The following is an 11,880-nucleotide window of genomic DNA, read 5'->3' as shown; positions in this document are numbered from 1 at the left end:
TCACACAGATCTTTAATATGGGCAAATATTAAGGATACAAACATGAATACAGACTTTTTAAAAGCTAGCTTTAGATAGATTAAAATACAGAAGAGGCATAACATTTCTGAGTGAGAAACCAACTGCCAAAAAATTTTCATTGCTTTTTTCTTAAAAAACAACAAATCCTTTTGAAACTACCACCATTACTACTGGTTGTCTAGGAGTTGTTTGCTTTTAGTCCAGGTCTAAATTGATTTGCATGATCCTAGTCATGAAACCCTTGAGAGAATGCGAGGCAGAGGCGGTAATAGAAGTCTGCTATAGAAGCGTCTCTGGTCTTAATAATTGTGAAAGAAAGGGGCAATATGGGATCAGCATACTTTGTTGAATCATTGTCCTGTAATGGTATGAAAGCCAGTTTTTGAAAGTCCTTGAGAGTCCACCCTGACACCCTTACTACTCAGCATGTCTATCGGATAGGAAGAAGGAGATGCTAGAAAATGAGTAGTCTCTTTGGTCAGGCAGTTCAGCTGTATGATTGTTGTATGTCCCTTCCAACCCAAACTATTCTATTCTGCTCTGTTTTCTGTTTGAAACACAGGGAGTGCAGGGACCAAGCAGTGAAGATTTTTACCATGTTTTTTGCCTTTTAGGATTTAGAATTTTAGGATTCTCCAGTACAAACTCTGTTACATTCGATGCCGTTACAGTACTGTCTTAGGACCAGAATCCTGAATTCATGTGCCTGACAGAAGCTTCCAGCAACATGTAAACTCCATCTAATTACAAGTCATCTTCTATAAATTCTTAAATAGCAACTTCCAATATGCATCTTCCTTTGAATTTTCAGGCACTTGATGAAACAGAGTTTTGGAACAAGAGGATAAACACGGCTTCCAGTTTCAGAGGAGACAGTGAATAAGACATCAGCACAGGGACTCAAGAACTGAAGAAGGCGAAGCAAATACAAGTGCATTCTACTCCATCAGCTAGTATATTAAAAAATATTAAAAAAATGTATTGCTGTTGCCTGCAATTTATCTATTATGGTTAAAAGAAAATATGCCCCAGTCCTTTTCTGTAAAAATTAGGACTCACTTACAGAATTGTAACCCAGTTACAATAATCAGATGAGGTGACACACCTTGGCCGTGTACTGTGCCATGTGTGGACAACTTTACATAAAAGGTTACAAACAAATCTTTCCCCTGTAAGCTTCCAATGATTAAGGGTCTAGACTCAAAACACCCTAAAACTCATCAGTGACCTGGCAGAGCAGTTAGATGTCTGTCAGATGATAGTCACTACATTAGCCAGTTTGGGCTAAAGGACAACACTGATGAATTCAAGATGTATTTTTGAAACAGTTAAGTTTTTCTGTGCTAACCTGTCTTATAGTCTGGTCCAAAGCAGTAGGCAGACAGCAAAATGTCGTATTTTTCAAGTTTCTACAATCAAGAAAGTCTATGATAACAATTTAAGACACAACTACTCAGTTTCTCAAAAGGTTTTAAACAGCTGTCTGTGATGCTGGAAAATCTGTGGGATTTTCAAAAGAAGTTTTAAAGTAATTCCCATATGATACCTCCATTTTACCTGAAGAGAGGTGTAGTGCACGTTCTCCTCCCCTTTCCACCATGCAGAATACCCATATCCAACCCTCTGTTATCAGTGCCCTAAAATTGCGGGTTGAAGCCCACCCAGTTCCTTTCCATAAGGATCCTCACCAACATGATCAGATGCATTCCCCCCCCCGCCCCCGAGTTGACTGCTGCCTAATGCACAATAAATTGTTTCCTGAACCTTATTCCTCTGCTCTGCCCCGCTCTCTCCTTCCCTACTCTCCTTTTCTTGCCGGCATGTGCAAATCACTCACTCAGCTTTCGCCTCCCTCTGCCTCTTTATTCTCAGGACAAAAACGGAGAGCACGAAGAACACAAGCGGGGGCCTGTGCTGCGCACACGGGGCTCCAGCTGGAGCCAGCGGCGCAGGGAGAAGGCCTGCTCAGCCTTCCCTATCCTGTCCTGGGCCGGGACTTGCTCCATCGGGAAGATGAAGGCAGCGGGCTCCTGTCGGCGTGGGGAGGAAAAGGAGGACGCTCGGAGCGGAAAGGCTCCGCGGGCACTCGCGGTGCTGAGCCTCCTCTCCCTTTCGGACAAAGCCGTCCGTGAGCGGTGGGCACTGGTGTCGGGCCAGGAGCGCTCCTGCCAGCCAGGGCAGCTGCTGGGAGCCCCAGGGACCAGCCCGATGCCAAGTCTCTGCTCTACAGCCATTAGAAACTGGATAGGGGATGGAAGGGTTGCGGATGGAGAAAAGAACTTTTTCTCCACGCCTTGCTCTCAGCCGCTCCGGAGCTGCTGCCGTCATTCCAGCCAAAATCATAACCCAGCAGTACCCAAGTTGCGTCGGCGGAAAGCCGCCGTGCTCTGTCACCAAAACTTCACGGAGGGCTAAAAAACTGGCACCGGGACCAGGCTGGGCTGGGGGACACCTGGGGGCCGGAGGCTGCGAGGGTGGAGGCCCTGGCGCACCCCGCTCCCAGAGCCCCGCGCCAGGTGTCGCGGCCGGCAGAGGGTCTGTCACTGCGGGGTGGGGCGGGGGCCGTCCCTCCGCCCCCAGCGCCCGCCGCTCCCCCTGTCCCGCTGCCTCCCCCGGGCCCCGTGTGCGCCACGTCTGCCCCCCAGCCCGGACCGCAGCCCATCCCCGTGTGCGTGGCGGCTCCCCGGGGCGGGGGCCGGGGCGGGGCGGCGAGTGCGGCGCTGCCCGGGCCGGCGCCCCCGCCTTCCCTCCATCCTCCCTCCCTCCCTCCCTCGCCCGCTCCCGCTGACTCCCGCTCTCCGCACGACGGCGGCGGCGTCCCGCCATGTCGGCCGCCAAGCACCGGGGCGCGAAGGGGGGCAGCCCGCCTGCCGCTGCCGCCAACGAGAAGGGCGCGCAGCCCGGCGGCGCCGAGGAGCCAGCGGCGAAGAAGCCGGCGGCGGCGGGGCACGGCCGGGGCGGCAGGGCCGGCGGGGGGGGCCGCTCCGGCGCCGGCCCCCGGCGCGGCTGGGCGCTGCTGCTGGGCGCCGCGGTGGTGCTGGGAGCCGCTGTGCCCGCCGGCTGGTACGTGCAGCAGCTGCGGGAGGAGGTCGGGCGGAGCGCCCGGGAGATGGAGGCCTCGGTCCGGCAGCGGCAGGAGCTGGCCGGCACTCTGGACGCCGTGGTGCAGAAGGTAGCGCGGCGCCGGGCACCGCCGGGGGCGGGCGGGAGGGGAGCCGGGAACCGTCGGGCCGCTCGGTTGCTGGGGGCAGGACGTGGGATTCGCCCCTTAAATAAGGAGCTGTGCCTCGGTCGGAGGGCCCGGCTTGCGGGAAGGCAGATCTGTCCTGCTCCCCCCACCCCCCGCCGCCCTTCTCTCGCCTTCTGCGCTCCCTCAAAGATGCTCTCATGGCATTAGAGGGGCAGATGGAATCAGGGCCGCGGTTTCCCCCGTGCCTGCAAACGTGGCCTCAGTGCAGCAAGAAATCCCTGCCAGGCGGCGGAGCTGGGCGGGACGGGGCGGGACGGGACCCCGCGGCGGTGGCCGCAGCCCCCAGCTCGCTTTTCCAGGGCCTGGGCCTGAAGCCATTTTATGGAATGCAGTCCGCACGCTTACGTGTTGGCAGCGGTGCAGACCTGCCGCTCCGAGAGAGCCTGCGGCCCGTAATTCAGTATCTCCGAGGCCCGAAAATCACTTAACCCAGCGGGGCGGCTCGTTGCTGCCGCATCGAGCGGGCAGCCGTGTGTGCCGAGGGACACGGTGTGGCAGCGCCGTCAGACGTGGCAGGGTCCTATCTCGATGTCTCTGCGCGCTCTAGAAAACAAAACCCATGTCAGCTTCACTGAGCAGCAGAGGCTGTGCCAGAAACGCTGCTCCTGCTGTACCCTGCCTCCCACGTTTCTGCTGCCGTCTCCGGCCAAGGGAGTGAGATGCAGTGTCCAAGGCAGTCCAGGACCCTGGAAGAGCCGTGAAGTTGTTGGCACAGGGTGTGGCTCAAGTGAAGTGAAATAAATGCTCGTTTCCCTCCTCATTTTTTTCACTTAGGCCCCGACTAGCCTCTCATCTACAGTTTCACAAACAGCACTGGCCATCTGAATACATCTTAGGGTGCCTAAAACCTTTAAAAATGGTATCTATGAATGCATATCATCAACGTGCAACCAGGTTCCTGTCTAGGGAATAGGTAAATTGGTTGGAAAGCAGTATGTAAAGTTATGACTGAGTCAGATCAAAGAATGGGAAATCCTTATCTCAGCTTGACTGCTCTCTGCATGGCAAACCATGCAGATTCCCTGTGTTCCCTGCGAGCTTGGGCCTGGGCTATTGATGGGGTGACAGGGAGGGGGGACAGGCACTATCAGAGATCCTGTTAGATAGTGCTTCCACAAGCACAGCAGCCTGCAAATGTGGATGTCAGTCTTGGTGTTTCCTCTCCCATACAGTGAGAAGGGAAAGGAAAACTTGCGTGAGGAGGGGAAAGGTGGTGTAAAATTCAGGGCTATATTGCTGTTTCTGAAGCTAATTTTAAATCGTGGGGTTTTTACTCACTGTGGACAGGGCCATGATTGGAACTAACAAAGGTTGCTCTTTACTTGTTTTTAAGGCATTTTTATAGACTGTTTGTAGGAAGGAAGAAATTGCAATTGCAAGATGTAAAACTACAGTACATGAGTATAGAACCCAGATGTATGGGCAATATATAAGCACTTCCAGGCAAAGGGATGGGTACAGTTTGCTGCCTCCCATCTCCATGTCATTGCAGAAAATCATAGGTACATGTTACATAGTCTCAGAGAGTATATACTATAGATATAGGTGTATTTATAAACTTCCTATATTCTAGGAAGTTTATAAATAGTTGATTTCAAAGAAAACTGAAACTTATTTGCCTGTGTACAGCAGATGGCTGATGTTAGACATACAGTAGTGCAAGAATTAAAGGTGGGCGAAAGAGGTCACACAGAGTTTCGATGTAACCTTCAAAGTTTTGCTTGCTGTGGGTTTGGTGTTATCTTCACAGAAGAATATACTTGAAGGAGGGGAGACCAGTCTGTATTTCATTGCTTTACAGAGGTGAAGGATCCTGCGTTGTACTTGCAGAAAGTGGTCAGTGCAGGCTGCTGTGTGGCTTTGCCCTTCAGTCTTTGACTGCAGGGAGCTCCTGTCAGGAGTAAGCATTATGTAAACTCATCTGCTTTACACATCAAGGAGAAAGGAAATGATATGGGAGTTTAGTCTTTAACGTAGCACTATTCTCAGAGAGGCCAAGGTCGTTTGGTGTTTAAACACGAGATAGCGTGACCAGTTAGAGAAGACACAGCTGTTAGCTGTAGATACATTTTTATGTCCTATTTGTGATGTTAAATATTTCAAGGGCTGTAGCTTCAAACCTTACCAGCCAGGTACAGCAAACAGGCAAACTCACATGCAGGTGCACACAAACCACTGTGTAGTGAATATGAACTACTGCTTTGAAGTTGTGAGTTTTACCCCTCTTGTGCAAGGCGTTTGCTTTGGGCCCTGGTGGCTCTTGTTTAGGACAGATCAGGTTAGAAGCTGGTCTAATTTGAAGACCCATTTTATTATATCAGAGTTCACTGATCTCCAAGTGGCTGGTCCAGCTGGAAGCATAGGAGAATAGCTTCAACTTTCACACCATAAGCATTGCCTGAAGGCAGTGGAGGAGCAGGTACTTCTGCTGTGGAGGAATGGGATCTGTCTCTGTCAGTCATACAGCAGCAGGGACCTGGCCCTCTGGAGCGTTCTGGCTATTTCTGATGCCTTTTCTTAGACTAACAATTGAAGATAGTTACTTGCAAATACAAATTTGGTGATTTAGTTGGAGTGCATCAAAGAAAATAAATTCTGTCATAAGAGGGGGAGAATTTTCCTGTGCCCTCCCGTAAGATTTCTAAAGTCCATTTATAGTGATACAGAAAAACCTCTCTGGGGAAAGAATCAGAACGAATGACAACTAAGATGTAATGAAAATGAGGTTGGTAAATTAGTATAATGGCTGGTGCCCAGCTGCAATGTGTATGGCAGTACTACTATCTCCACCCCTTCCCCTTAGCTCATTTCTAGTTTGGTGTGGGAGCACTGGAGAATGTCAGTGTAGGGAATGTAAAATCATTAGAAACCTTTTTACAGAAGAGTAGGAAAAAAGTCACCTTTATGGGTATTCCTCAAAGTGGAGTGATCTGTTGAAGCAAGGGCAAGTCTCATGACAAATTCTGCAATCCTTACGCAGTGTAGACTTCCATGAAAACTAAAGAGGATATGGCCAGGGATTTGCAAAAATACATAACAATAACTTAATTTCTAGTTAGGAGGTCTGTTAGGTCTTTTGAAAACAATTTCTAGGTTCAGAGTCAGACTAGGGACTGCTGGAGCTTCCTTCAGTTGCAAAGAAAAAAAAAGACAGCTCTGTATGTTTCTTTCCAAGACTATATAAAATATACTTACTTCTATTTATAAAATAAAACCACCCCTCCAGCTGTGTATCTAATCAGTAAACATGGCAGTGCATGTGGCACGACTGATTAATATACCCCTTAGACACAGGGAGTAGTATGAGGCAAGGCAACATGCATTACTCAGCACTTGCCATCCTGCCAAAACCTCAAGGTATTTTCTGTGTGATGGATTCCTGTTGCAGCCAGTGGGAGTTCTTACGTTGTTTTACAAAGTTGAAAAAGGTACAACCCACACACCCATCAGTCTTAAGACTCATACTCTGCTTGGCCTCAAAATGAAGTAATGTGTTCTTCTCTGGCCTGGGTCTTACCTTTGAACGTGAAAGTAAACTAATGTGGTGGCCGCTCACCCCTTGACCTTCTCCCTCTTCCTGCTACTAAAACCACTTGTGAAGACAGTTTTTGTAATTGGGAGGTTTAATAGCCTACCTGGTCCAGTGGTAGCAACTTTCTGTGAGCCTGAGCTGGATGCAAGGCAGGCCCCTTGGCAGCTGCTGCGCCTTTGTTCCCTGCCTGTGTACATGGGTGAGCCCTGTTCAGTGAGAGCACGTGGGTGTGTGGAGGAGCGAGAATAATGAGGTACTAAGTATTTATAACATTAAAGCCTTTCTAATTTTTTTTATCTTAAAAAATACTTAACAAGAAAAACCTGTTGTGTCGCCACTGTTGTCTAGGAGCAGTGAAATGTCATGATTACTGCTGCCATTCCTCAGTCCATCCCAGCTCTCTTTTCCCCCTAATTTTTTCTATTGCTCTTTTTTATCTACTGTAAAACTCCTTTTTCATGATCAGGAATTGGACTTTGGTATTATTGCCTGATAAAGTGTAATCCCAGCTTTTCTATATTCAGAAGCTGATGCCAGATGTTCTTTTGGCTTTTTTATCCCCCCTCCCTTTCCTCCCTTATGGACTTGTGGTCTGTATGCAAAGTCTGGAGACTTGAATTCCTTTTTCACTGCCATGGATTTGCTGCATCATCTATGACAGGTCATTGAGGCCAGGGATCCTCAGCAGAAGATGTATGTATCTATAATAGAGCTGTAAGGCTCTAGAAGCCGGCCTTTTTATGCCTCCCATACCTGTATGCCATAGGGTCACTTCAGGTAAGGAGCACGAAGGATTGCAAATTGATCGGTTTTTTTTGGTAACAAGGGCTGTAAGGATCAAAAGGGAAAGGATGAAATGACAGGTACTAACCACGTGTATTTTTATTTCAGGTACGTTCTCTTCAAACCACATTTGGAGAATTTGAATCCACGATGAAAATCGTGCAGCAGAAGCAGGAGGTTACCGAGAAGGCTGTTAAACAAGGGGAGAGTGAAATAAACCGGATCAGTGAAGTGCTTCAGAAGCTGCAAAATGAAATTTTGAAAGACTTGTCTGACGGCATCCACATGGTGAAGGATGCAAGGGAACGAGACTTCACATCTCTGGAAAACACAGTGGAAGAGAGACTAACAGAGCTAACAAAATCTATAAATGATAACATTGCAGTATTCACTGAAGTCCAGCAAAGGAGCCAAGATGAAATCAACAATATGAAAACAAAGGTTGGTTCACTAGAACAGGCAGATGTGTATAAACATGAAATTAAGGTGCTAAAAGATGCTTTTGATGAGATGCAAGCATCCATGAAAATCAAAGAAAAGGACATAGAGACCTTGAAGAGTACAATAGACTCCATGGAGTCTGATGTGTATACTGAAGTGAAAGAGCTAGTCAACCTCAAACAAGAACATGAGAAGTTCAAAGAGGCTGCAGACACTGAACACCTGTCATTAAAAGCTTTACAAGAGAAAGTTCTGAGGGCTGAGGATTCAATTATGCAGCTCCCTAGTGACATTAAAAGACTTGATGAAGATTTACTGCAAGTTAAAGCTGACCTCAACAAATGGGAAGATAATGAACTCTTCAGAAGAGCATTAGAAACTTTTGGGAAGAACAGTGAAGGACTGGAGTCTCGCTTGAGGCATATAGAAGACAGCCTGGAGTCTCTAACTTCTGTTGCTGCTCAAAGCAGTGAAAAGTTGCAATCTTTCTTTTCTAAGGAGGCAGAATATGAGAATAGACTCAGTACCCTACAACAAAGCATTAGTACCCTTCAGGGTCTCTCAAATACTGATGTAACTTCAGTCACAGACGTTCTGAAAAGTCTTGGTGAAGCACAGACCTCGCTGTACAACGATGTGGAAAACTTAAGGAGAAGTATCAGTGACTTGCCATCCTCTAATGCTCTCCAGGATGTCCAGAAGCAAATTAGTACTTTGTTGGATCAAGGAAATCTTCAGACAGGTCAAGCACATTCTCCAGACTACCTTGAAAAGTTTTCTTCTGTGGAAGGCTCTGTAGATGAACTGAGATCTTCTGTTAGCCAGGTTGATTCCGATTTGAAAATGATCAGAACTGCAGTGGATAGTTTAGTTGCCTACTCAGTGAAAATAGAAAGTAATGAGAACAACTTAGAGTCTGTGAAGAGCTCAATAGATGACCTGAGGAATGATCTGGAAAGGTTGTTTGTGAAAGTAGAAAAAATACATGAAAAAGTTTAGGCAGCAGTGCTTCTTGGGCACATTATGGATTAAGGAAAATAGCTTTTGTATGCCCCATTTTTTACTCTTTTTAAAAGCAATTTGATACCTCCAAAGAGAATGAGAATACTTTAATAATAGAGACAGTTCTGCTTATTTCCTTTATATCTCTTCTGTATAGTGTTTTGGGGGGTTTTGTTGTTTGTTTGTTTGTTTTTCCTTAAATTCTGTTTTATGAAAACACGAGTTTAGTTGGGGGTTGAGTTTCTAAGGGCTCGTCTTCTCTATAAAGTTGTACCTCTGTAACTGTAATGGTGTAACTAAGGCATTACAGCCTCGTTAGCATGGGCACATATTTAATGGCATGAAGGTGGTTCACACTATGACACCAGATATCCCCCACAGGAGGGCTGCAGCTGCTCTGGTGCCAAAAGCACGCTGCTGTACACACTGAGGATTTTACTGGTATGTTTTGGCTTCAGAAACAAATGAGCAAAACTACGCCCTGTCTTAAACTGTTTACTGTGGTAAACTTAAGCGTGGAGCACACTTGAAGCACCTCATCTGTTTCTGGCGCTGGGGAATCGGCCATGTGTCCAGTTTACCAGGTGTCAGCTGAGCTATAGTAGATTTCTGTGAGTCCTTAATCTGTACCAGGGAACTAACACAAGTCTGAGGTAAGTGGCATTGCCTGGGGCTAAGGCCTAAGAGATGGGTTCCACCATGTGGCTGGAGAGGTTGATTCTTTGTGATCACAGGCTTCTTTGCCAGCATCTTCAGCTGCTGGTGCAGAAGGTGGGTGCTTGGAAGGGACATCCGAAGGATGGGGTTAATTCAAGAGGGTACAGTAATACCTTTGTTGCATTTTTAGACTGTTTACATGATGAAGCTGTGTCTTTCTTGGGAAGGCCTACTTTGGTCTTTGATCCAGGATTTCTCTTTAAAAATGATCACAAATTTGAATGAGAAAAGAGAGGGACCAAAATTGCACCCGTTGTGTTCCATATATAACAAGCATGCTAACGACAATAATAATACACTCCAAAACACACAAGAAGGAAAATCACCATGAAATCAGCAGAATTGCTTCTATGGCATATAGGTTTCCAAGTTTTCACACACCTGACAGTGACCTGAACTCGTTACATATTCAGGACTTGGTGCCTGATTCTTGTCACCATTTTTGTCATCAGGCTGGGGCATTGGTAGCAAAGGATCCTTCTAGGAGATGGCTGAGAGTGAGGAGAAAGTGTCATAATTCTCTAGATGCTCTTTTAAAAAACACTTTCTCATGGAGGTTTTTTGAGTTTCTGGTTTTTTTTGGAGAGGATTTATAATATTTCAGGTTTAATTTTGAACTCTTTCCAAAGAATTGGTAAAGGAGTGTGCATATGAATACCTTGGAAATAGGTCATGGGCATCGTGCCCACCACCTCAACCTGCACTAGATAGATCCTTGATTATGTTAGATGAAGAATTCCTAGAAATGGCATCTCCCAGAAGTAATGTGCTTGTGGGAACAGCACAGGTGAAAAGGAGCTTTCCTAGGTAAAAAAGATACTGAAGCATATCTAGTTTTTTTCCCCACTGTAAACAGGAAAGGATTGCTGGCAAAGAAGGAGGGACCTATGGCATTAAGGTAACTGTTGTTGTCACTGTTGGAACTGCACTGTTCTTTGTTGACTTCTCGAGTTCTTGAACAATGTTGTTTAGGTTACTGTGAAATGAATTGTATGGCTTATTTGCAGTATTTTTAATACATAATAAACATTTGGAATATTCTTTGCACATTTTTTTTTATCACTGCTTACTTACTGTTGTGTTTCCCAGGATGCTTCCAGTGGGGTAAAGGAAAGGGCTTGGGGAAGCAGCAGATGTGCTACAGCCCTGTATTTGGTCTCAGCTGCCATGGGGGAATGTGGAGGTGCTCTCACCTCTTGTGGTTACAAGCCTATCCTTGAAAACGGGGCTTAAGTCAGATCAACACAGCAATGTTGACTCCTGGGCTTGGAAGCCCAGGATGGTGGTTGTGAGGTGTGAAATACATGATTTATGCAATGAATGAGTGCCATGTCAGACACACCACCAAGGCCTTGGTAAGACTTTCTCCATGCCCAGAGCATATAGAACAGAAACAATGTACTGCAAGAACCTGTGCAATCTTTCCAAAGCTGCTCCTTTTGCTTAGTTTTGAATGCGGGACTGTAAGGTCCATAAACTGGTACCAGGTTCATGGTGGATGTCTTCCTTTCAAAAGTTTGGGAAAGGGTGTTTTCGGGAGTATGGGCATCATCATATCCTGGCAATTCTTGAGGCCAAAGTCACAGAAATAGCTAATTGTTATTAAAATACGTACTCTCAACAGGGCAGGTGAGCACCCACACTCTTGCATCTAAAGATATTTGATACAACATGTTGACAGCAAGCTGACGAAGGGCACAAAGTCACTTTAAAGGGCAGTAGCTACTTAGGCTGTAAAGCCAGCAGTGCAGCAGGGCTGTATTTGATCTCAAAGATTAAAAAAATTACTATTTACTCTTCTAGTAATTTTTATGTCAAGCTATTGAAATTATTTCTTTCACTAAGAATAAAAATTCTTAATTCTCCATAAATAATGACGTGTCTGGAGGCACAGAGACAAGGATCCCTTGGCAGGCTGGAAGTTCAGTTTTTATATTTGGCTTGACATTTTCATCCAATACAAACATTTTTTAATTCCCTCCTAAATGCTCACAGAGCACATGCAGGCCTAGTGCTGCTCTTTCCTGTTGTTCTTGCACTTTGTAATAAAACAGTAGAAAAGGTCTCAAGCAACACACTGTATTGCCAGTATTCCTTTATATTATTGGTAGTTCATCAGTAATGTGCTGTTACA

General features: G+C 46.3%; 1 protein-coding gene across 1 annotated transcript; it reads left to right on the top strand.

Moving 5' to 3' along the window:
- Nucleotides 1-2,737: 2,737 nt before the first annotated feature.
- Nucleotides 2,738-10,793, top strand: CKAP4 (cytoskeleton associated protein 4). Its single transcript, XM_027886656.1, has 2 exons — nt 2,738-3,193; nt 7,695-10,793. The coding sequence occupies exons 1-2, from the start codon at nt 2,846-2,848 to the stop codon at nt 9,024-9,026; spliced, it is 1,680 nt and encodes a 559-aa protein (XP_027742457.1). The 5' UTR covers nt 2,738-2,845; the 3' UTR covers nt 9,027-10,793.
- The last annotated feature ends 1,087 nt before the right edge of the window (nt 10,794-11,880 follow it).

Source organism: Empidonax traillii, unplaced genomic scaffold (assembly GCF_003031625.1).
Source record: "Empidonax traillii isolate 1590-97213 ecotype Southwest subspecies unplaced genomic scaffold, ASM303162v1 scaffold191:size1449129, whole genome shotgun sequence".
Classification (NCBI taxonomy): Eukaryota; Metazoa; Chordata; class Aves; order Passeriformes; family Tyrannidae; genus Empidonax; species Empidonax traillii.
This window is presented reverse-complemented; position numbering and strand designations above follow the sequence as displayed.